Source organism: Glycine max, chromosome 1, assembly GCF_000004515.6.
Source record: "Glycine max cultivar Williams 82 chromosome 1, Glycine_max_v4.0, whole genome shotgun sequence".
Lineage (NCBI taxonomy): Eukaryota > Viridiplantae > Streptophyta > Magnoliopsida > Fabales > Fabaceae > Glycine > Glycine max.
The window spans coordinates 40,542,583-40,569,664 of NC_016088.4; the positions used below are offsets into that span (position 1 = coordinate 40,542,583).

The 27,082-nt window shown below is 31.1% G+C and overlaps 1 protein-coding gene across 1 annotated transcript in view; it reads right to left on the minus strand.

Moving 5' to 3' along the window:
- Nucleotides 1-15,552: 15,552 nt before the first annotated feature.
- The window catches only part of LOC102667062 (uncharacterized), a 38,256-nt gene continuing 26,726 nt past the window's right edge, over nt 15,553-27,082 (minus strand). The window contains exons 6-19 of the mRNA XM_041009290.1: nt 21,307-21,519; nt 20,940-21,203; nt 20,307-20,842; nt 19,951-20,158; nt 19,613-19,866; nt 19,363-19,530; nt 19,186-19,290; nt 19,016-19,088; nt 18,829-18,924; nt 18,244-18,751; nt 18,037-18,126; nt 17,759-17,843; nt 17,263-17,393; nt 15,553-16,627 (exon numbers count right to left, since the gene is read on the minus strand). Of these exons, the coding sequence (XP_040865224.1) occupies nt 18,650-18,751; nt 18,829-18,924; nt 19,016-19,088; nt 19,186-19,290; nt 19,363-19,530; nt 19,613-19,866; nt 19,951-20,158; nt 20,307-20,842; nt 20,940-21,203; nt 21,307-21,519 (2,019 nt within the window). The 3' untranslated portion in view covers nt 15,553-16,627; nt 17,263-17,393; nt 17,759-17,843; nt 18,037-18,126; nt 18,244-18,649. The remainder of the gene's footprint in view (nt 16,628-17,262; nt 17,394-17,758; nt 17,844-18,036; nt 18,127-18,243; nt 18,752-18,828; nt 18,925-19,015; nt 19,089-19,185; nt 19,291-19,362; nt 19,531-19,612; nt 19,867-19,950; nt 20,159-20,306; nt 20,843-20,939; nt 21,204-21,306; nt 21,520-27,082) is intronic.

Here is a 27,082-nt window from a genome sequence, read left to right on the forward strand (position 1 = left end):
CTCTCAGTATAATGTCTTTTGAGAGTCAATGTATCACCATGAAGTGAGAGTCATATTGTTGATAAAAGGCTTTAAATACACTGTGGCTAATTTCTGTACGGTTTTTTTTAGGGCTATCATTTACTACTGCTATTTGGCGTTGCTGCGGAAGCGCTTTGATTATATCTTTGAAGCCCCAAAGTCAGGTATTTATATCTTTGATTCGAAAACTAATTTAAAATTGTTGTTGTATGCATTACTGGTATATTTGTAACTTATGCTATGGCTGTCTACATGACCTTTGTTTCATTGGACTGATATCTTTGAAGTATTTACTGTGATTTAAACTCTCAGAACTTGTTCATTGTTAGTGTTGAATGTTTTTGTAATTTTATCTGTTGCCCTTCTCTATATATATGTTGTGACTGCCATTGCCCTTCTCTCTCTCTTGTATTATCTTTTTTTTATCAGCAAAATTATAATTTGTATTAATAACTGTGAGTACCAGAGGTACTAAATATACAAGGTAGAAACCAGTAGACTAGCAGAAGCATAGGTCCTACGAATCAGGTGCCAATCTAAATAGAATACAATAACCCTGCACTGCTACCCTAATCAAAAAATGTTGTTGATAAATTACTAGACCAATAGTTGTAGGGCTGGGCAAAGCCTTTCTCCAGCTGTCTTGTCCGCAAATTCCCTTTTTTTTTTGCTCAGCAAAATTAGATATTATATATATTGAAAACTACCAGTGGTACTAAGATTACATTGGTAGATAGAAATGTGCATTTGGTTGCTGTTTTATAACAGAACCACTTACAACAAGCTAATTGATACATAGATTCTGAATCCTCTACAGCCTATTTACTAAACACAGACACACACACACACAGAAACACACCCACACACAGAAACACACACACACACAAACACACATATTTAGAAACACACACACACAGAAACAAACACAGACAGCCACACACACACACACAGAAACACAGACACACACACACAGACACACACACACACAGCCACACACACACAGAGAAACACACACACACACACACACACACAGCCATACACATACACACACACACACACACACACAAAAACACACACACACACACACACACACACACACACACACACACACACACACACACACACAGAGAGAGAAACACACACACACACACAGGAACACACACAGGAACACACACACACACACAGCCATACACACACACACACACACACACACACACACACACACACACACAGACACACACAAAGACCCTCATTAGCCCTGTCAGTCCTTCAGCCACTAAGTCAAAGAGTAATGGAGCCAAAGGGTCTCCTTGTCTCAACCCTCATGATACACACATACACACATATACCCAACTACAATATTAAACCATAAGCACCCTTCAAACCCAACATTTGAAATTAGTTACATAAACAACTGCTGATGTCTATATTTGTCTGTAATTGAATTTGACCTTTTGTATGTTCTTGTATGTGATCAGTGTAATTTGCTATATAAACAATTGTTGTTCATGGTGAGTGAACCTTAGATTCTCGTTTGAGACTAAATGCAATGACTCTTGCGGACAGTTTGCATTAGCCATTGTATTTAGTCTTGAATTGTTCGTTTGGACAGTTTGGGGAGACTAGTATTTTTATGTTAGATTCATTCGTGAAGGTTATTATTATTTTCATTAATTTGATTAAATTTAGGTTCACTGCATTTCAAGTTGTTCTCCGAGTGCATACTTGATTATCGGGAAATTCATTTGACCGATGTCATGTCGTGTACTTGGAGACCAATGCGAAATGCTGCCGAAATTTAGTCAAATTTTTGTAAATAATGGTAACCTTGACGATTGAAGCTAACATAAAAGACAGTTTTCCTAAATGGGATAGGCCCACACCTATAAATAAAAAAGTGAGATTTTCATGCATGGAATTGCGTAGATGGATCGAAGTTGGATGAATGAAAGTCGCATGAGCCCAGAATATGAGGATGGCGTCGAATAGTTCTTGCAATTTGCTTCAGAAAGAGGTCGACCGAATGAAGAAGGAAAATATTATTGTCCTTGCATCAATTGTTTGAATGGAAGACGACAATTACTCGATGACATACGGGACCATCTATTGTGTGATGGGATTAAGAAGAATTACACAACGTGGATATGGCATGGTGAAGTGATAGACATGCAGAGTGGGTCCCAATCTGAACCGCTTGATGTAGAAATGGGAGATTGGTTAGAGGACATGATTCGTGACCTTGGACAGGAGTCTTTCCAGCAAGCACACGCCCCTGTGTATGAAGGATTGCAGAGTGATTCTAAGAAGCTATCAGCACCAGCGATTTCAGGCTTCGAATTTGTTAAGCATGGTATATTGATTGCCTTAGGCTTACTTTCAACTTTCCTATGTATGTTAAACTCACTAGGCCTATTTACCTCAGTTTTAGGAGTTCAATATACACTTAGGATCAAAATTTCAGCCAACAATTCAATCACCAAAACTCAAATTTACAATAGACACAATCATAAGGAAACCTAAAAAGTTCAAGAAAAAGGTTCATAATCAAAGACTCTTTAAGAATTGCCCATGAACATGTCAAGGACTAATTAACATGCAAGATTTGACTCAAATCAAATAATAGGCTAAAAAAATTTCATAAACTCAGGAACAAATGAGTTAGACAAAGAAACAAGAAAAATAAAATTCAGCACAACATAAAGAATCATATATGGCAAGTTTCATGACTAGACATGACTTTTATGACAAAACTACAATAGGTGAACATGTCACTCTAGATTTTTGAGGTTTTCTTATACATTAATATTTTTGTAAGAATTTTATGGTTTAAGTTTCAGCCACAAATAAATAGCAAGACAAAACTCAAAGAAACCTAAAGTCAACACAATTATGGTTCAAGAACAAGAACAAGAAATTTGAACCATAGAAAATCAAATCTAGCTTCTATAGCAAGTTTAATTGTCGAAATTCTAAAAAATCATGTGAACAACATTTAGCACAAGACACGTGAGGAGATACATGGAGAAAAATGAAGAAACAACAATAAAGGTTAATGGAGGTTTAAGGAGCACGTACTTTAAGCTCTTGTGCTTTGATACCATTTGATGGAAGCTTGCTTGAGAAGCTTCTATGGAGGCTGGATCTTTGAGCTTAAATAAGGTCCTTCAATGATTATTTTCAACCATGGAGTTGCAGTGGAAGATAAAGGAGAAGAGGTGAAAGGATGCGTCATCTACTAGGGAATAAGTCATGGAAGGAGGAGCTTCACCACCAAGAGAGTGTCTTGGATAAGAAGCTTAGAGAGAAAGCTTCAATGGAGGAAGACAATGAGAGAGGGGGGTACGAAATTGAAGGAGAAAAAGAGGGAGAGAAGTTAAACTTTGTAGTGTATATCATAAGTTTCACATTCATCAAAGTTATGACAAATGTTACACATGTTTCTATTTATAGCATAGGTTTTATGAATTTCATTTTCATTTCATGTGAATCTAAGAGGAATATTTCAAGGATATGCCAAAGGCATCTTAACATATTTCCTTTAGATGTCACAAGAATAGGTGTAACTCTAGTACATGAGAAAGTAATACGCCACAAGAATATACCAAAGGAATATTCCAAGAATATGTCAAATGCATCTTTGCATATTCCTTGAGAAGCTAAAGGGGGAGCTACACGCACCCCTCCAATAGCTAAGCTTAGTCCTATGCCAAAATACATGAAAATACAAAGAAGTTCCTACTACAAAGACTACTTAAAATGTCTTGAAATACAAGACTAAAACTTTATATTATTAGAATGGTCAAAATACAAAACCCAAAAGAAAGAAAATTTATTCTAATATTTATAAAAAAGAATGGATCCAACCTTGACCCATGAATTCAGAAATTTATCCTAAGGTTCATGAGAATTCTAGGATCTTCTTTAAGAGTTTTAGCTCAATCCTCTGAATCTTTTAGGAATAGGATTACATCAAGAAATGTCATTTTTTTTTACTAGAGAAAAGTCATTTATTATGTTATATTCAAAGTATATATAAAAGTGGTCACATGGCTGTCATCATATACTGTCCTAGGAGAAACGTCAAAGCTTCTAGGAATTTATTATAAACCTAACGTTATTCAATTCAATTAAAAAATATAAATGAAAGAACTTGTACAAGAGAAATCATTTATTATTATAAAAAAAAAATTGTTATTTATAATCCTACTTGCTACGAGCATGTAATTAAGAAAGTGACCACATGCTGTCATCATCATATTTTATCCAAAGAGAAACTTCACAGACACATTCCTATTCCTAAAAGTTTTCTAATAACTTATTATAAATCTAAGGTTTTTCAATCTAATTAAAATAAATTATATAAGACTGAGAATTACTTATACAAGAAAAGTATTTTTTATATATTAATCCTAGCTAGCTACTATGACAATGACGTTTTTCTAATAATCTCATTACGTACGTGAAGGTTAATTTTTAAAAGGATTTATTTTTGTTTATCACCAATTGTAAGTTTTTACATTGTAATTTAAGTATAATAGTCTAAACGAGCTTATATACGCATGGCATGCAACATCTTCACCTTGCAATTCCTTCACAGTACTGCTGCAACTGCATATCACCAAAACCATTATCCAAGCCAAGACCTTTTTTCCAGCTTTCAAATTCTCAGTTTCCCCTTCGCCAAAAGAAAAAAAAAAATCAGTGCACATCAATATATAGTTAACATTTAGATAGAAAAAGAGAAAAGAAAAGAAGCGTTAGTATTTTTATTTTTTTTATTCCGAGTCAGAGATTATATTTTTTTCCTTTTTAATATTACTTCTATTTCTTTTCAAAAATTAAGATGAATTGAGTACTAAAAATTTAGATTTGGCTTGAAAAAAAAAAAGTTGAGTCATTGACTCATTAATTTAAATAAGTCTGAATTTGGTGCAGTTGATTTTGGGGAAGTGGGCGACTACAGATTTCTATGATGGAGTTTTGTTGAGGATTTGTAAGAGTTAATTTTGCGACCGGATGATCTGTTTGCAATCAGCTCTCTACAGCTTGCTGCAGCAATCTTAACCTTAACCGTCTATGAAATATCCAACGGTTAATATAAGTTAAAATATTAAAAACATAAAAATGCTAGATTTTTTCTTGCCAAATGAAACAAACTCAAATTGAATGGCTTCATCTCAATTTATTTAGCTCTAGCCTAACGCAAGACTTCTTTATTTTTCAACTATCTTTGTTCAATCTTTATATACTTATGTATTCTTTATATCTATTGTATTTGTTATTTATATTTCAGCTAAGATTATATATTTTTTATTTCAAATATGTTGAAAGTGTATGAATTTATTCATTATTGTAGGAACGAAATTTCTTTTTATTTATTTTTTCTTCATGTATAAATGTAAATGTTTTATTTATAAAATTAAATAAATTTATAGTAGTTATTATTAAACTCGCAAAATAGATATCATTAATATAATATTAAGATATTATAAATATATATAACTTTATTATCAATAACCCTAAATTTTCAAAATGTAAAATAAATTTATTTATTTTTCAAACCATTGATATTTTATCTACGATTGAGATTTCTGCGACACGAAGCTATAGAGAGCTGGTTGCACTAGAGAATCCGAACATGTTAATATGTACTTAAATTATATAATAAAATAATAAAACTGTGATTCGAAAATTGTATGATTTTATTTTTCTCATAAGGTAGTAACAAGTATGATTTTATTTTTCTCATAGTATGTACAAAACTGTGATTCGAAAATTGCGGTGACTCCAGAATAAGACTTTAGAGTTGTAGTATTGAGTAATGACTTCAAAGAAACAAGTCACTTCACTTTGCAAGTCACCCACGTGCAAATGTGAAATGGCGCACAATTTCAGTTGATCGATTTACGATTATGTTTTGGTCTTAATGGATGTGTACTGCAACTATGGTTCGTTATTTACTTGTTTCCTTTAGTTTTTGTTTATTTTTCTGTTTAATTACTTAAACAACTTTTAAAATTCATTTGTATTTGTGTGTTTCGTTCCCTTAATCTTAAATAAGATTTTGAGTTTCGGTGTATAAATGAAAAAAAAAAAACATATAGGTTCTTTCTAACACTTCTTCCACAACTGAACTTCATTTACTTGGTTAATTTGGTTATTACACATATAGGTTTCTGGAAATTTTAGAGCTTTACAACTTTTAGGCCTATATACAATTTTTGTTATTTTATTTTCTTCAATCCAATTCCTCTATTTTAAAATAAAGTTAAATATATTTTTAGTTATTATAATTTATTTTTTATTTTCATCCTTTCAAAAAAAATTATTTAGTTTTACAGATTATGTTTGTTTTATTTTTTATCCTTAAAATAATTTAGATAGTACATCAAACAATGAAAAAAGTATGATGTTATAAGAACTTAAAAAAATAAAGATAATTTGTAAGGATTAAAACTTTTCTTATAAGAGCTAAAAGAAAAAAAACATTAAATTAAAAATATTTAAAATATATTTAAACCTCTAAAATAAAAATATTTGATCTTCTATTTTTGTAAATATGTAATTTTGGTCTAATCTTCAATTTTGTTAATGTTTCATTTTTATTTTGATCCAATTAAACATATTCATTTTAGATGAAATGATTTAATTAATTAGAAAGGAAAAATGGGAAATTAAACTAAATCATATTATCTATTTTAAAATAATGGACAACAATTATGAATTTGATCAAATAAGAGACGAAAATTGTATTAAGTTTTTTTCTTTTTTTTTTCTTTTGGTATGTATAGACTATGATCCAAAAACTGTGATGACTCCAGACCAATACTTTAGAGTTGTTGTATTGACAGGTTGGCTAACGACTTGAAGGAGAGCAAGTCAATTCAATTTACAAAGTCTCACACGGATTTCAAAATCACATGCACATGTGAAGTGGCGCAGTTCACAAGCATTGCTTTTTGGGTTCAAATTATTTATCAAAAAAATTTCATAATATCCATAATGCTATTTAACATTTAGAAAGAAAAAAACATAAATATAATACAATTTATGATATAATAAAAAAATAAAAATATATCAAAATAATATTTAAAATAATAATATATTTATGTATTATTACTCTTACTTTAATTTTTTAGCTTGCAACCAAGTCTATGAGAGACGAAGGCCATGGTATGAACGCGATTTGAACTTAATTGAATTTATTAAGTCTCTACTCGCGAAGTTGGAAACTAGTCTATATTATTACTGGTGTATAGTACAGTTTATGGGAAAAAAAGCATATAGTACAAAGAAATTTTCTAACATTTTTCTCTCGTGTTTACCAAATAAATTCTTGTTGTTTCATTCAAAGAACTGACATATTTTAATTATATCGATCTTTAATATTTCACAATATCTCAACATCGATATTTATCATATTTATTACTTTTTATCTCTTTTCTAAATATTTCATAAAAATTTATCTTTATTTTCACATATTATCCAATACATTTATTGTTCATCTCTCTTCTTTTATCTCTCTCAAAATACAGTATGTAAACTTAAAAAATATTTTTTAAAAATAGGAATACATTTAGTTTTAAATAATAATCACTGATAGTAACTATATTGTTTATTTTCGTAACAATAAAAATTCATATTTAAATGAATTTAAGAATTTAATTCATAACATGTTTTCCTTACATTAAAAAATGAGTATTTTTCACGCGAATCTATTAAAATATGTTTTTCATTTTCATTAAATATATAAATTAGATATACTAATTTTTACAATAATTTTGAAAATATTCTTAAATTATATAATAAAATAATAAAAATATATAAAAGTCATGAATATTTTCTAAGAAATTATTAAATAATTAACATATTTTTATTGAATTTTAATATTTATAATTTTTATGTTCCTTATTATAATTATTATTACTATCTTCATCGTTAAAAATATTAATAAAATATGTCAATAATATTTGTTCAATTTAATCTTGGATTATTTAAATGACTTTTGTTAGTGAAAATAATTAAAGCTACTTAGTGACATTTTAATAAGTTTGTAATGCGCGTGCTGACCTTCTTCACTAAATCAGTTTGCGCCATCACCACCTGCTTGTAATGCGCTTCTTGCAATCAGTTTGTCTCATTGTGAGATGGATCTTCATCATAAATTTAATTATTTTTTTATGTTTTGATATTTTTTCTTAAATTATTTTTAATAAATTAGTAACATTGATTCTTAATAAATATATTGAAAGTGTTTGAATTCAATAAACCTCAATTTTGAAAATGTAAAATAAATTTATTTATTTTTCAAACTATTGGATATTTTATCTACAATTGATATTGTTGCGGCACAAAGCTATAGAGAGCTAGTTGAACTAGAGAATCCAAACACGTTAATGTTGGTTTTAGTGCGACCCTGTGATAAACTATCTATCCCTCCTTGTCTAAGATGATCCACGTGAATAAACACGGCAAATTTCTCAAAAAGGAGTTTGTTTCAGAAACTATTTCATGGGATTCTTTTCAAACTATTTTCTACATGATGTCATTTTTTACGTAAAAATCATGCAAATCGCAGAAGATATTGACGAGTTCGGGCTGGGGATGACACGTGGCACTGGTCTCGCCAGTCTAACCGGCGATTTGAGCTCCATGCAACTCGCCAGTTTGACTGGCGAGTTGAGCTTGGTCTCTTTATTAAGTTCCATGCAACTGGCGAGTTGTGGCTGCACAATTCCATGCACTGCTAGTCCCACTTGCAGGTCTCTTTATTAAGTTCATAATTTTAATAAGGATAAAGCATGTTTCCAATTTCGGAACTTTCGTTAAAATTTAGTTTTAGTCTTCAAACTTTAATTTTAATCAATTTAAGTATTAGAAGTTTATAAAATAGAGTAGTTTTCATTTTTCCTCACGATAAAAATTGTTTGTGATAATTAAAGAACGCAGAAATTATTATTTTTCCAAAATTTAGAGAGTAAATTAATCAAATCCAAAACATGAGGAATGATACTAATAAAATTTATTGACATTATAGGAATTAAAAATATATTTTATTAATCTTTTGATAAAGTAAGTTGCATGTGTATAATATAATTAAGCATACGAGTTCCTTGATTGCTTTTCTGCTATCCGAATCTCTAGATGCAGAGTTTTTTTAGTGTTTCACATGCATGCAGGTGCACAAGTGCTAGCATGGCAACTGGAGGCGGTGATCACGTGACATGCTCGTGCAGAGAGCACTGCAATCCCATGGAATTGTAACTCGCCAGTCCCACTTGCAATTTCCAATTCGGAAAAGTCTCAACTTGCCAGTCAAACTGGCGAGTCCCATGGAGCTCAAATCGCTAGTCGCACTGGCGAGACCAGTGCCATGTGTCACTCTCAGCCTGAACTTGTCAATGCCTTTTGCGATTTGCATAGCTTTTATGTAAAAAATGACACCATGCAGGAAATAGTTTGAAAAAAAACCCCATTTACAGAAATAGTTTGTAAAATAAATCCCTTTTGAGAAATTTGCTGAATAAACACTAAGCAACGATATGTTTTTACCTTTGTACCCTTCTTGGACTTCTTTTGAAAATGATGTGGCCCACATTCCTATTTATTAATGCATATGGTCTACGAAATGTTATATTAGTTTATGACAAATCTAACGTTTTTCAATCTAATTAATACAATTATATAAAACACCTTGAATGACATGTACAAGAAATGTCATTTTTCTTTTATGGAGAAAAGTCATTTGTCATATTCTAACGTATATATGAAAGTGGTCACATGGCTGTCATCATATACTCTCCCAAGAGAAACGTCGTCACAGCTTCTAGTAATTTATTATAAATCTAACGTTATTCAATCTAATTAGAAAATATAAATGAAAGACTGAGAATGACTTGTACAAGAAAAATCATTTGTTTTTATTATAAATAATAATAATAATTTGTTATTATAATCCTACTTGCTACGAGCATGTAAATTAAGAAAGTGACCAAAGAGAAACTTCACAGATACATTCCTAAAAGTTTTCTTCTATGGTTTTTATATCTAATTAAAATAAATTATATAAAAAACTGAGGATTACTTGTACAAAATAAAAAAAGTATTTTTATTTATTTATTAATCCTAGCTACTATGACAATGACGTTTTTCTAATAATCTCATTACGTACGTGAAAGTTAATTTTTAAAAGGATTTATTTTTATTTATCACCAATTGTAAGTTTTTACATTGTAATGTAAGTATAATGTACATAGTCTAAAATTATTAAAGACATTTTCCATGATGTACTAGTGTATTTTTTTTATCATTCAGAAATATAAAAAGAAAACAAGAAACAGAAACCAACAATTACAATCTAGGGAAAGCTATATTCGTAATCGCCAAATAAATGATGAGACAAGCAATAATATATGTTATGACTAGTGTTTTTTTCACATAAATGAATGAAGAAAAAAAGTTGGATGCCATAAATATGATAGTGATTGTATTTATAACATTATTCAAAATAAGATAATTATCTCAATTATATTACTGTACGTAGTTACTCAGCTAAGATGAAGTTAGACAAATCCAATAGAAAAAAGAGATAAGAAACTTTAAGAGATATGGCCACCAAACAAATAATAGACAAGCAATGAGGGTCACAAGGCTCATGACATTATTCATCCAACAATCCAGGGAAGATTTATCCATGGTAAACGAGCTTATATACGCATGGTAACATCTTCACCTTGCAATTCCTTCACACTACTGCGACTGAATATCACCAAAACCATTATCCAAGCTAAGACCTTTTTTCCAGCTTTCAAATTCTCAGTTTCCCCTTCTCCATAAGAAAAACAAAAATCAGTGCACATCAATATATAGTTAACATTTAGATAGAAAAAGAGAGAAAAGAAAAGAAAAGAAGTGTTATTATTTTTATTTTTTTTATCCCGAGTCGGAAATTATATTTTTCCTTTTTAATATTACTTCTATTTCTTTTCAAAAATTAAGATGAGTTGAATACTAAAAATTTAGATTTGGCTTGGAAAAAAAAGTTGAGGCATTGACTCATTAATTTAAATAAGTCTAAATTTGGTGCAGTTGATTTTGGATTTGTAAGAGTTAATTTTGCGCCCGGATAATCTGTTGCAATCAGCTCTCTACAGCTTCTTGCTGCAGCAATCTTAACCTTTGTCGTATATGAAATATCCAACGGTTAATATAAGTTAAAATATTAAAAACATAAAAATGCTAGATTTTTTTTTTTTTTTTGCCAAATGAAACAAACTCAAATTGAATATATGGCTTCATCTCAATTTATTTAGCTCTAGCCTAACGCAAGACTTCTTTATTTTTCAACTTTCTTTGTTCAATCTTTATATACTTTTGTATTCTTTATATCTATTGTATTCGTTATTTATATTTCAGCTGAGATTCTATTTTTTTTATTTACAATATGTTGAAAGTGTATGAATATATTCATTATTGTAGGAATGAAATTTCTTTTTATTTTATTTTTTCTTCATGTATAAATGTAACTATTTTTATTTATAAAAGTTATTATTAAACTCACAAAATAGAGATCATTAATATAATATTAAGATATTATATATATATATATATATATATATATATATATAATTTTATTATCAATAATCCTACATTTTCAAAATGTAAAATCAATTTATTTATTTTTCAAACCATTGGATATTTTATCTATGATTGAGAGATTGCTGCGGCACGAAGCTAGCTATAGAGAGAGCTGGTTAATTTTGGTTTTAATGGAACCCTCTGATAAACTATATCTCCCTAAGCAACAATATGTTTAGCTATAGAGCTGGTTAATGCATGTGGTCTACGAAATGTTATATTAGTTTATGACAAATCTAACGTTTTTCAATCTAATTAATACAATTATATAAAACACCTTTAATGACTTGTACAACAAAAGTCTTTTTTTTTTTTTTACTGGAGAAAAGTCATTTGTTATATTCTAATGTATATATGAAAGAGGCCACATGGCTGTCATCATATACTGACCCAAGAGAAACGTCACACTTCTAATAATTAACCAATAAGACACACAAGAAACGTGTGTATAGACTATGATCCGAAAACTGTGGTGACTCCAGACCAATACTTTAGAGTTGTTGTATTGACGGTTGACTAACCACTTGAAGGAGAGCAAGTCAATTCAATTTACAAAGTCTCACCACGGATCTCAAATTATTTATCAAAAAATTTACATAATATTCATAATGTTATTTAAGATTTAGAGAGAATAAGAAAAAACATAAATATAATAAAATTTATGATGAAATAATAAAAAATATCAAAATAATATTTAAAATAATATTTAAAATAATAAAATATTTATGTATTATTACTCTCACTTATTTTATTTAGCTTGCAGCCAAGTCTATGAGAGACGGAAGGCCATGGTATGAACGCGATTTGAACTTGATTGAATTTATTTAGTCTCCACTCGCGAAGTCGGAAACAATGGCAGATAAAACAAATTAATAGTCAACTCATCGTTATACTCACCGATCTATATATATATATATATATATATATATAAGCATATAGTACAAAGAAATTTAATTTCTAAAAATTTTCTCATGTGTTTACCAAATAAATTCTTGTTGTTTCATTCAAAGAACTGACATATTTTAATTATAACGATCATTAATATTTCACAACTACTCAACATCGATATTGATCATATTTATTACTTTTTATCTCTTTTCTAAATATTTCATAAAAAAAATTCTCTTTATTTTAATATATTATCCATTACATTTATTATTCACCTCTATTCTTTTATCTCTCTCAAAATACAGTATGCAAACTTTAAAAATATGTTTTAAAACTAGGAACACATTTAGTTTTTAAAATAATCACCGATAGTAACGATATTGTTTATTTTCGTAACAATAAAAATTCATATTTAAATGAATTTAAGAATTTAATTCATAAGATGTTTGCCTTACATAAAATACAAGTATTTGTCACGTGAATCTATTAAAGTATTTTTTTTTCATTTTCATTAAATATATAAATTAGATATACTAATTTTAAAAATAATTTTGAAAATGTTATTAAATTTAAAAATAAAATTATATATATATAGAAAATTCATGAATATTTTCTAAGAAATTCTTAAATAATTAACATATTTTTTTTATTGAATTTCAATATTCCTAAGTTTTATGCTCTTTATTATCATAATTATTAATATTGTCGTCATCGTTAAAAATATTGATAAAATATCTAAATCATATTTATTCAATTTAACCTTTGGCTACATAAATAAGTTACTTAGTGACATTTTAATAAATTTGTAATGCGCGTGCTGACCTTCTTGCAATCAGTTTGTCTCATGGTGAAATAAATCTTCATCATAAATTTAATTATTTTTTTATGTTGCGATATTTTTTGCTTAAATTGTTTTTCATAAATTAGTAAGACTGATTCTGAATAAATATGTTGAAAGTGTTTGAATTTATTCATTATTGTAAGAATGAAATTTATTTTATTTATTTTTTCGTCATGCATATATAACAGTAAATATTTTTTATAAAATTAAATAAAATTTATAAAAGTTATTATTAAACTCAAAATAGAAATCATTAATATAATATAAAGATATTATAAATATATATAATTTTATTATCAATAATCCTACATTTCCAAAATGTAAAATAAATTTATTTATTTTTAAAACCATTGGATATTTTATATTGAGATTTCTGCGGCACAAAGCTATAGAGAGCTGGTTGCACTAGAGAATCCGAACATGTTAATTATGGTTTTAGTGAGACCGTCTTATAAAATATCTATCCCTTGTCTAAGATGATCCAGCAATAATATGTTTTTACCTTTCTACTCTTCTTGAACTTCTTTTGAAAACGAAGTTGACTCACATTCATATTTATTAATGCACGTGGTACTATTAGAAAATAGGATTTTTTTTATATTAATTATTAAGAACTTTTAACATTAATTATGAATTAATGTTAAAATTATCGACGTTAAAACTATTAACTTTAACATCGAATTTTTTAAAAACTAATGTTTTACCAAAAATCAACATTCGTTTTTATAGAAATTGTTGTTTTTCTCTCACAAACATCATTTTTTTGTTGTTAGTAAACAACATGTTTTCTAAAAATTGACATTGTTTTTTTAGATTTTTTATATCTTATTTGTTTTTTAATTACCAACATGTAATTATTCATATCACTTATCATTTAAAATTGTGAAAAAACTCATGAAATAAGTCATGCACCAAGAGTATTTATAAACAAAATATAACACAAATGTGTTCAGGATGTTCCAATTCTCACAAAATATACCACCAAGACTTATAAATAAAAATTTACATATTGATAATAGTATAATATAATATACTTTAATTACAAACAAATTCAAAATAAAACAAAGTTAGAAGTTGCATTTAGAAACTCAAATATAATTTGGATTATTTACAAAAATCAACATTAACAAACTTGGATTATTTACAAATATGCTTCTGGGTTTTTGTTAATATCATTTTTTTAAAATCGATATTAACAAAACGATGTTATATCCATTCTTTCTACTAGTGTGGTCTACAAAATGTTATTTTAGTTTAGGAAAAATGTAACATTTTTCAATCTAATTAACACCATTATATAAAACACCTTTAATGACTTGTACAAGAAAAGTCTTTTTTTTTTAAGTGGAGAAAAGTCATTTGTTATATTCTAATGTATATATGAAAGTGACCACATGGCTGTCATCATATATACTGTTCCAAGAGAAACGTCACAACTTCTAATAATTTATTATAAACCTAACTTTAGTAGCATACAGTTGATTTTGAGTTTGAGGAAGTGGGCAAATACAGATTTTTGTAGTGGAGTTTGGTTGAGGATTTGTAAAAGTTAATCTTTATATACTTATGTATTCATTATATCTATTGTATTTGTTAATTATATTTCAGCTGAGATTTTTTTTTTGTTTCCAATATGTTTAAACTGTTTGAATTTATTTATTGTAGGAATGAAATTTCTTTTTATTTATTTTTTCATCATTTATAAGTAAATATTTTTTTATAAAATGTATAAAAGTTATTATTAAACTCACAAAATAGAAACCATTCATATAATATTAAGATATATATATATATATATATATATATATATATATATATATATATATATATATAATTTTACTATCAATAATCCTACATTTTCAAAATGTAAAATAAATTTATTTATTTTTCAAACCATTGGATATTTTATCTACGATTGAGATTGTTGCGGCACGAAACTATAGAGAGCTGGTTGCACTAGATATTCCGAACATGTTAATTTTGGTTTTAGTGAGACCCTTTGATAAACTATCTCGCCCTTTGACTTATTTAAAAAATCTAAAGTTTGAGCTTAATTAAGATGTTTAACTCATTGATAATTTAATCATTTTATATTGTGATATTTTTGCTTAAATTATTTTTAATAAATTAGTAAGACTGATTCTGAATAATAGCGTAGCAAAAAATCAAAGAAACTGTATTTTTATTAAATTTATATTATTGACACAACCAACTTATAGTCTTATACAATGATACTCATTGTTTGTATCACACTATTTATTGTATCTCACACACCTTTCTCTTTTGCCTTTTTTTTCATTCTTTCTCTCTAGCTTGTTTTACAATTTATTGTAAAATTTATTATATTCTACAAACAACATTAGTTACCTAGCTTTAATTTCTTCGAAGAGGATCCACAAAATAAGAAACTGCAAACCAGAAAGGAAAATATAACACAAAATACTACAGAGAATCAAAGATGACTCATTCATTCACTAGAATCCGAAGCCTGGAACTGGGCACGCCATTTCTTTCCCATTTCCTGAAGCATCTCTCCGTAAAGCAACAACACCGCTGCCTTTTGAGCCATTTGCTTTTCCCTTTCCACGTTATCCTCTTCGGTTGAGCTTGGACTGAACCCCTTGATCTTCAGAACATGCTCTCCGTCCCCCTTCATCTCAAGGTGCACGGTCACCGTTAGATCCATACTATCTTTCTGCTCTGGAAATGGTTGGTTTTCGCGGTTTTGGGGCAATGAATTTTCTGGTTCACAACTACAAAAAGAAGCTTCTACATCGGTTGAAAACCGGTATCTACGACGGGCCCCACACCGTCTTTGTTCCAGATGTCGTTGTATGTCGACAACAACAACATCGGTCATCCTAGGACCCGTCTTTGTAATGCAAGAATACAACGTCAGTAGCTATAAAAGAATAGACGTTATAAAAAAGGATTCAACGACGCACATATTAGACAACCCGTCGTTGTTTTGGTCCATTTCAACGTCGGGTTCGCAAGACTCGTCGTTGTTGTTGTCCATATCAACGTCGGGTACCAATAACACCCGTATTTGTTTTGTTTCCTGTCAACATCGGTGGCGGGCTCACCACCGACGTTGTTTGGTAGTATGTCAACGTCGGTGGTGTGTACACCGTCATTGTTGTTTGAGGTTTCAACGACGGTGGCTGGAGCACCCGTCGTTGTTGGTAAATAAGGCTATAAAGACGGGTTTTCATAAGGACCGTCGTTGAAGTATTTTGCCTGCTCACAAAATTTGGGTTATACCATTCAAATTTCAAAAACAAAGCTACATTTATATACAGCAAACATATATAAATACATTTAAAGGATAAATAACACAATCATGCATCAACCAAAAGAAAAGGGATATCGACGGTGACACTCACAGTGAGAATGTTATAGGTGGTTCAAAGTTCATCAAAGCCTTTCATGCATGCATTGTTTATATATATGAAAATAAAACAAAACCAGATAGGGTATATATATATATAATTACCACTCGAGCCAATAAGCAAAGGGAGCAATGGACACAGTAGCAAAGAGTTGTCGATAAGCAACAAGGACAAGAGGGCTCATTCCAGATTCTATTGCAAGCATTTAAGTAATGTTCATCACTGCATAGACCAATTGCACAAGAACCAATTGCAAGTAGACCGGCACCCATATTAATTGTCTCTTTCTCACCCCTCAGTCTTAATTTGAACTTTGGAGAGAGTGTTGTATGTGATGAATGAAATGCATGAGAGTGATGAAGTAACTTATAACTAGTTGATTCCAGTCATGTGCATGTCAACAAAATTTAATGATGCTTCTGATAGAAAACAAGGCAGCAAGTAGGGTTCACCGCGAATATTGAGAAGATAGATAGAACATACCTATATACAACTGCGTTGAACCATTGCTATTCATAGAAATTGTTACTAGTCTTCTGTGTTGGGCCAAAGATCAAATTTGCATCCTTTCAGGCCAAGCAGAATTTAACCTTCGTGCAAAATCTTCCACTTCCCTACAAGAAAAGAAACAAAGTCATCAAATGCAACATAAAAGACAAAACAAAAAAATAAACCACTCAACAATTAGCTGACAAGATTATCCTCTTTCATAGGTTATATTTTGATATCACCATTCCAGAAGTTGTCAACTAAAATTAAATAAATGAATGAACTAGTACATAAGACAAATGCAGCACGCTCAACACTGAAGTCAATTAAGCAAGACTCCTCTTGATTAATAATATTTTACATCTTATGCAATCAATGAAACATGCACTAAACCAGTCAGGAAGATTCTGCATTTCATCAAATGACGATATTAATTGCATGCAGCATTCAAAATATGAGAATTTCACCCAACTGCTTTAGCACTAATTACCTGAGCATGTGACAAACTCCTCAAGAACTCTCTTTAATCATATTTTTCATCCCCTGGTCCCCTTCCCTTGGAATCCCTGCAATCTCTTTAATCATAATAATGATAATATCAACCAAAATATTATTAGACTGAAAAAATGACACTAATATAATGTATGCCTAGCTGATCAATTCAACAATTCATGTAAGCCTAGCTAATCAAATTTTATAACTAGAACATTTTTCAGTTTCATGTATTAACTTATAGTTCATGAATCCACAAACAAGGAGGAAACACACCTCTTCAATGCTTGTGCTGCTAGTCACTTTGCTGCTACTGAACTTTAGGAGCGGAATCAAAGCAAAAGCAAGGTCAAATGATAATATCATCTGCTCAAATGATAAAATCACTTATTATGGTAGATAATCCACATGTTGAATAACTAGTCTTCAACCCAAATTTAGGTATATAATAAACAAACAACAACAAAAGATTATCTCAATTACCTTCAAAATAACACTTGAGGCAGATTCAACCAAAATCTCCAGCCCCAAGGTAGCCATCAGTCATGCAAAAACAATGATACCCTGCACAGGAAATCTTATTAGTTATTAGCATGTACCTCTACCAAGCAACCATCCAATGACTGTGGACACTTCATTTGTTCACTTAACTGCTGCAGTGGCAAGCTTGGTGGTACTATAGCTGCACTAAATTGTTGCTGTGGTAATCAAATGCAGATGCAATGCAGTAGAAGGGGGTAAAGACAATATATTACTACAATTATATGAAATTGAGTAGGTAATACTAAGAATAGAATATTAGTAGCATGACCGAAAATAAAATAGCCGCTGTGTCAAATAACATAACAATTGTCTCAAATACAGGGAAAAAAATACTCCAACGCCATCATTAGCCGTTTTGACTTATTGCTGTCTTTAAAAAAAATGTTGCCCATTTCTTTCGAATTGTGGTGATGATGCCGATGTCCAACGGTGTGTCATTAGCAAACCACTGCAAGTATTCATAATTGTAAGTTAGTACTGCAAATATAAAAATTCAGTTCCAATTGTACTGAAGTTTATGCATACCATGGACCAATCACTCTTTATGTCGCTGACTATGATGTTCCAGATCCAATGCATTATGTAATATCCACATTCATAACAGCCGGTTTGAACGTGACTCTACATATGGAAAACATTTGAACATCGTATACATTACATAAGTTCATGACTTAACTAGACAACACTAACACATGGTACATAGCTGACTTACCTTTACTTCAATCCACTTTGGTGCAACTGCCTTAGTTTCAGGAGACAAGGTCTTCTTCAATTTTGTCATTACACTGCTTTTAAAAAACCACATCAACGCATATACAACAAATGTCAATCAATAATGACCATTAAAGAAGGCTTGCAAAAAGTTATATGGTATGAGATAACCTATTAATTGTAGCTTTGATATGCATATCAGGTTTCCTACGCAAAGAACAGAACCAAACAACAACATGTTGCCTAGGACACAAAATTATGAGTTGCCAATGTTCCCTGCATGTCATTCACATTAGATACGTATACACCCAAACATCATTTGAAGTATGTTTGTTAAATAGCACTTACTGATGGAAGTAAGGTCCAATGTACACCTCTCGGTCAGATTCCTTAAGCCATCTTTCAAGATATTGTTCGCATTCGCTGCGTCTATCCTTTGAACAAACCAACGACTGTGGCTCAAGGAATGCATACATGAAACCTTGACTGAATATCTGACTCCACTCATGAATATACCTATTCACATGATTTGAAAGTATTGTAGTGGATCATGATATTGAATGAATGAGGAATGAGTTATATGAAGGAATTCACTTACATTAACCATAATTGTATGACAGATATGTTCAGACTTTTGTCTCCTGCTATTATTTCAATAACATCTGAATATGTGATGAATATCGATGTAGATGCATCTACAATTCCAAGAAATCTCCCATCAAAGCTGATTTGAAGTGGCTTGTCGTAAAGATCGAAACTGTACTTCATCAATTCACGCAACGGATCATCTGCGTTCACATTAGCCGGCTTCGGCACATGTGCATCCTCGTTGTGTGGAATACGTTGTGGATGCTACATGGTTAATGAAAGTGGGTGAGTATTTGTACTGTAATCTATGAATGTTTTACTTTACGTATGTCAAATGAAACATGTTACCTCATCTAATACAGCTTTCACAAGGTGTGTGGGCCAAGCTACAAATGTATTGACGGCCTGCTTCACATATTGTATTTCTGAGGTGGCATAGGGGACCTCAGCCTTAGGATCAATAACTGTTTCTACACTTACCCTGACAACATCATCTGCATATGCCACTGTGTGTATGATTGAATCCCCCTCCATTATTTTCCCCATGGCCACCAACCTTAAATGAACCATAAACAAAGCTTTTTTTAGTGCATATAAAACAAAAACTAAACCATGAACAAAACACAAACCAAACCCAACAATTACAGCTGCAAGAAAAAACAAAACTCCGATTCAATTGTAAGTAAGGTAATATTTCTACAAACCTTTGTGTACCATCGTTACGCTGCACAAACAGTCCCATCAATGGTATGGCATCAGCATCATGTTCTTGTGAAGCCTGCGCATTGGTAACAGCATTACTTCCCTGTGTGCTGACACGCACACCTAGTTGTTGTATGTCCGGCTGAATTTGGAGTGCCTCTTGGGATCCTTTATTTGACAACTCTTTTTTAATAGCCTCTTTCAATGCATTGGTCATTATTTCCAAGCTCCTTTTATTTTCCTCTTCTAGCTGAGTCCTCAATTCTTCCTTAATTTGAGTCCTCAATTCTTCCCTAATCTGGCCAGTCATGTCTTCCCTAAGCCTTGCAACAACTTCATCTAGTTGTTGTTGGCTGATGGACGTGGACGAGCTGCTGCATGTCCTTGATGCCCTTCCGTAGTACTGAGTAATAGTGACACCTGAGCCTGTTGCCCGAACGCGACCCCCATGGTCAGGTCGTCCAATGGCAGTGTTCAGTATGTCTTGCCGACCATGGGGTACAAACGAATCCTGCGTTACCTGCTCTTCTAAGGAGTCCTACACAAAACAAGTGACACAAAAATACACAACGTGCAGTCATTTTCATTACAAAATACTTAAACATATGAACATTGCAACATATTGGTGAACTTACTATTTTATCTGCAATTTCCTGTGCAGAGTCAGATGTCATATTGCCAACAGCCCTGGTCCGAGCAACCTTCCACTTAACATGCCTTTTTATTGGGGATGGGGGTTCATCAACACTTGCTGGATTTTCACTCAACAATGCTTCCTCTTGTATCCTTTTTCGTTTCTGGTCTAACAATTTCTTCTCAAGCAAATCATATCCCCCACGTGAAAGTACGTGAGGGCAGTCGTTGTGTTTTTGAATTGATTGTGCTCGTTTCCTAATACCCTGTAATGTGACATACATAATTGCGGAGATTTTTTTGAAATTAAAATAATCAAATTGGCAAAAAAATATTCATTTGAAGTTACCATAAACAGATTCAACTAACCTCCCAGTTAGGTGTCAGGCGGGTTTCTTCAAATTGTTTCCACGCTTCAGGATCTAGTCCATATTTTGTCACAACATCCTGTGTTTGTTGACCTTCAGTCTTAGCAAACACAAATTTGCTAGTCAATGTGGACTTAAATTGCCGCCATCTCGTCGCTACTGTTGACATAACCTTCGTCTTCACCTTCGTAGCTTCTGCGATATCAAACTTTGCCTACATAACCAGGTGTCAAAATTTGTGGAAAAAGGCAGCCAAATGTATATCATTATACAATACTAGCAATCAACAATTTAATGACAATGTTCTGCCATAATACCCCAAGTAAAGCAAAAGCATCCAATCAGCATATAATGTAAGTTTACCATGCAGTCACAGCCATCAAATTTAATATCCAAATTGAACAAATAATAAATGAAAAAAAATATTGTGACACTCACTAATAACAGTTATTGCCTTAAAGTATTTTTTTTCCTAGAAAAACTTCTTTTCATGGTTTGTTAAGAACATGCTTCAGCCTTCGCACAATTTGAGTTTTTATCAATGATGTTATTGATAATCCATGTACATTGATAATTCTTAAGTAATTTGAAATCATTACTAAAACATTGATTTCTCATGTTTTCTGCACAGTAGTTAAAACAACAGAGTAATAATCAAAACTTATGGCATACGCAGATTATTCACTAATAAAACAAAAGAAAAGTCGGTGCAGGTGATTAGTGAATTCATCTTCCAACTATGCAGATAGTATTTGCTGTTTTCCAAAATTTGGGTGCTAGAATTTCATGGTTCAATCACAAATTACCTTTATGCTGATGTTGTTATCACAAATTACCAACTATGCATTATAATTAATTTGTGGACATCATACCACCTATTTAACACCTAACATCTAATTAAATATTGAGATACATGGTTAAAAAATATAAATATAATAAACTATATGATGTGATAGAAGAAGAAACAAAATATAGTCAAAGTGTTTAAAATAGAAGAATACCTACCTTTTATTACAAATTTAATAAAATATGAAGAGGTATTTATCTCTCACAAGGCGACAAAAAAGGTCTGAATGTATGCTGTAAGAGGTATTTACGTTTGGTGCCTAATTATCTCCGAAGAAACATGTCTTAAATTAATTCAAAATCTTAGGTAAAATAAGCCAAGAAATTGACACATAAAAAAACCAAAAGCTGGTAATAGAATTGCAAAAAAAAGGACCAGTAGTGCTAGTATTGAAAATTTTATTTCAGCTATGTACAAACAGGTTATTCAACCAAGAAGCAATGTGCCCTTCAATCCAAAAACTTCCTAAAAATGAATCTGAAATCCACAAATAATGCACTAACAACAAATCTACACATTTTGCAAGCAAGGAAAGTTCACAAGCCTAGGCATCATGACTCCAATCAAATGTCTCAGCAATTAACTTCAAACCAGATAAGCTTAGTAGCAACAGAATTAAAATTCTTCGAATTCGAAGCAGAAACCCCATCCTGTTTCGAAGTAGTCTCACTCTGACCTAAAATGTGGAATATCTTCCACTCCCAAACCTGCTGGAGCTACCAGATACTTGTTCAGCTGAATTAGAACTATGTTCCGTCCCATCAACATCTCTAAGAAATTCAGGCTCCTTAGTGGTAACCATGAAGTCCATCAAGTTGCGGCTGAACCCCAAATCAGAATACACCCTCAAGGCATCCTAGATATGAAAATAGATACTACTAGATATAGCAGTGGCAGAACATTAAAAAAACTGATATATTGAATAATATCACAATAAAGCACCCATATATATGTTCATATCCTCTACTGTCAAATCAGACAAAGAACTCATATGACTGTGTCTCATTCCTTATGCAGTAGCCATAAAGCCAAATGAAAACAAGCTAAGACTAAGGCCTAATGATTTAAAAAAATAATACATTAAAGTACATGCTTCCTTTACTTATTTTGACAGTCTCATGCTATCATATATAAACATATTATGTATAAACATAATATTTTGACAGTCTCATGCTTCCTTCATTTTTTATTTTCCATTCAGCTACACGTGTTTTTATTTTTGTATCCTTATACAAATTAAAGGAATTGTAATTAAAAATGTATGTGCCTGGTAAAATAATTGCTGCAATGGCATGTTGAAGAGTTATACAGTATCAGAGGCAAAGAAGTTAACATAGACAATCAAAGGCTTGAGAAGGGAGATTATAGTGAAGTCAAATGAATCACTGCAGCCTAGGTCTAATTCTAATTCTTAATTATGTCAGGGAGATTATAGTGAAGTCAAAGGAATCACTGCAGCACATGTTAAAAATTGTCTTATTATAAATTTATTAATATTTATAAAATTAAGTTAAAATTTAAAATGATACGTATCATAATTTGTGATTAGCAAGTACTTTATATTATCAGTAGATCACCTTTAAATTCATATTTATATTTAAAAAACGACCTAAGTAGATTAACAAAATTAGATATTGAAGTAAAATTGTAATTAAAAAAATACCACATAATTTAAAAGTTACATTTTAAATTACTTGTTTAGCTGTTATTCCTTATGGTTCGAGTAATAATAACGATAACAATTCAGCCTGAATTGTTTCAGATTAATTTTCTTTTTTGCAAAAAACAAATACGGGAACGAGCAACAATTTGAAGGTTGTACATTCAGGAACTAAAGAATTCAAAATAGCTAGTAATAAGAGGGATTTGTTTTTGGGATTTTCTGAGCACCAATAGCGGGTACGCTAGAAGCTTGCACTTGAGGAGGGAAGCATATTGGCAGCTAATGAACAACTTTCTTAACTATTTGCCGTTCAGATTTGACTGTTTCTTTTGGTAATATGTAAATATAAATAGTATAAGGCTATGGCTTATGGACATGGTCTTTTTGACCCCTAACAATCTTAGAAGTCAATATAGACCATGTTTTTACGCCATAGCTTATACTATTGTGATGTACATATTAACAAGAAGAACCAGGAAAGTCTGAAGGACAAGTAGTTAAGAAAGTTGTTCATTATCTGCAAACATCCTTCCCTCCTCAAGTGCAAGCTTCTTGCGTAGCCGCTCTTGGTGCTCAGAAAATCCCAAAAACAAATCCCTCTTATTACTAGCTATTTTGAATTCTTTAGTTCCTGAATGTACAACTTTCAAATTGTTGTTCGTTCCCCTCTTTGTTTTATGCAAAAAATGAAATCAATATCAAACAAAACATGCATACAATTGTCATCGTTATTGCTACTTGAACCATAAGGAATACCATCTAAAGAAGTACTTCAAAAGGTTTATTTATTTTTTTTGGTATTTTTTGAATTACAATTTGACTTCAATATCTAATTTTTTAATGTACTTAGGTGGTGGATGTTGACGAAGAGAACGAGAAGGAAGAAAGTAATTTAAAGAAGATTAAGGAAGTGTCACATTTTTTTTTCCTCAGCAAGGAAGTGTCACATGAATGCTCGTTGGTGAACAAGCATAAGGCCATTTGGATGACAGAGCCTTAGGAGATCACAAAGGAGGAGTATTATGCTTTCTACAAGATTGACTCCAATGACTGGAAGAGCATTTGCCTGTGAAGCACTTCTCAGGTGAGGGACACTTATGCCTGTAAGCCTATCCTATTTGTTCCTAAGAGGGCACCTTTTGACAAGTTGACACAAGGAAGAAGCCTAACAATATTAAGCTTGGTGTGATTTAAACAAGGAAATAACTTAAGACTTGCAATTGTAACTTACCTCTTCATCTCTTTTATGTTAAAGTTGTTGACATTGTGCATGGCACAATAAACAAGGAAATAATTGTTGCCTGCTCGTACAAAGATGCTGCTTCCAAGGATTCTGCAGACGAATTTGTGATGTCCCCAGCACAAACTGGTAGACATGAATTTTTAGCATGCTAAAAATTGTCCTACCCCACCCCAGCAACTGCAAGATTTAAGTTCTATTGGAACAGTAAATACAAGGCTGAAAACTGTAAATAAGACTGATAAACTTCTGCACCCTATGAAGATTTTAGTTTCTAACATTCTGTTCAATACTAAATTTCATATACCAGAAGTTAGGTTTGACTAATCTTTCTGGATTCTATATGGTGAGGATGACCAAGTAACTGTTAAATCAATCAGCAAGCAACTCCATGATGTGGTGTGGACTCGAGCTTAGATAAGACACTAGAGTTGTATACATGAATATGTTGTATGTTTCTATTGCAGGTAGAGACACCTGAAAATTTGAAGTTTGTGTTCTCAAACAATATCAATGACCTTAGAAATATTGTATAGAAAGTAGAAATAATAAAACAAGGATTTGTTTCTTTGCTGACCCAAATAATGTCTTCGAAGAGGCCAAAGAAGTCTTGTTTGGGAAATATTTTAGGAAGGCCCTTTCAATAATTGTTATTTGATTAATTTCATGTTTGTTCTCTAAGTTCTCTTATACCATTTGAAGCCAGAGAAGATCTGAAGTAAACTTTTGTTTTGCAAACTTTAGCTTCCTTGACTCAGATAACAAAAACATATCCTTAAATTACTGAAGCAGATTGGCATAATTTACTTGAAGCAGACTAATGAATTCAAGATACAAGGAACTTTTGCCAAGCTTAAAATTAAATTATGTGGGAGCAGAAACAAAGTTAATTTTTGAAACATAAGAGGCTAAGAGGTTTGAAAGTAAGATTTTAATAGTGCAAAGGGTACTTGCATGATAGTACCATAATCACTGGTCTACCAATCTTAGTGCAGGATTTTTAAGAATACCTTGATATGTGTATTATAACCATTCCTGTATCCACACTCTATCCATGGTCAGAATTAGGTCTACCTGGAATCTAATCTGATCTCTAATTTGTACCTTATCTAGTACCTCTGGTACTCTTTAATATATATATTTTATCTTTCCTGTATCCACACTCTATCCATGGTTAGAATTAGTTATCTCCAACTCTTATTCTATCCCTTCGTTTCATCTTTCAAATTCTTATTAAAATATTAATTGTACCTAGTTGTTGAATATCTAGAGTAGACTCAGTAGTTTAAAATAAAATTTATAAATTGAAAGTCAAGGTGAATAAAAATAATATTTTAGGAAAATATAATTAACTCATTTGCGAAAAACAAGAAAAGGAAAGTTGATGATTGAAATATTTTCTCGCTGGAGCATATATAGCTGTTAAACAGAGACGTATGCTTAAGAAATAAAATAAATTCTGATAGACCTGGGACAAATTAGTTTTTCTATTTGTTACAATATCCTAAAGCATAATAGCATGAGTAGTAACTATCAAAGAAAATGACTGCAATCGGAAGTCAATAGGTATTTGTTAGTAGCAGTTAAGATCATATTGGTCCAGAAACAACTGGATAAAACTAGGAGAACTAGTATTTGATGTTAAACATGTAGCAAGAAATTCTCCCCTACACACATCTATAAGGTTCATATAAAAGAGCTTGTTGTAGCTACAAAATATAGATCCTGTGTTGCTGGAGGATTGTTACCCCTAAATTGACAAGTTTTAGCCACGTGGGGACATTAAGATGAAGAGCCATTGGGTTTGAACTTGGAGTTTAAATTATTGGGCCAACCTACTGTCTGATTTGCCTGTCTAGTGAAATTGATGGAAGTTCTGGGTTACACTCATTTTAACTAAAAATTCTTGGGCCCTAGGACATACCAAACACACGCCGCTCTTTCAGACCGATAAAGAAAAAAATCAGGGTTTTGTTTGTTTGATGTTTTTTTTTTTATAAATAATTTACAGTTTTATAAAATTTTAA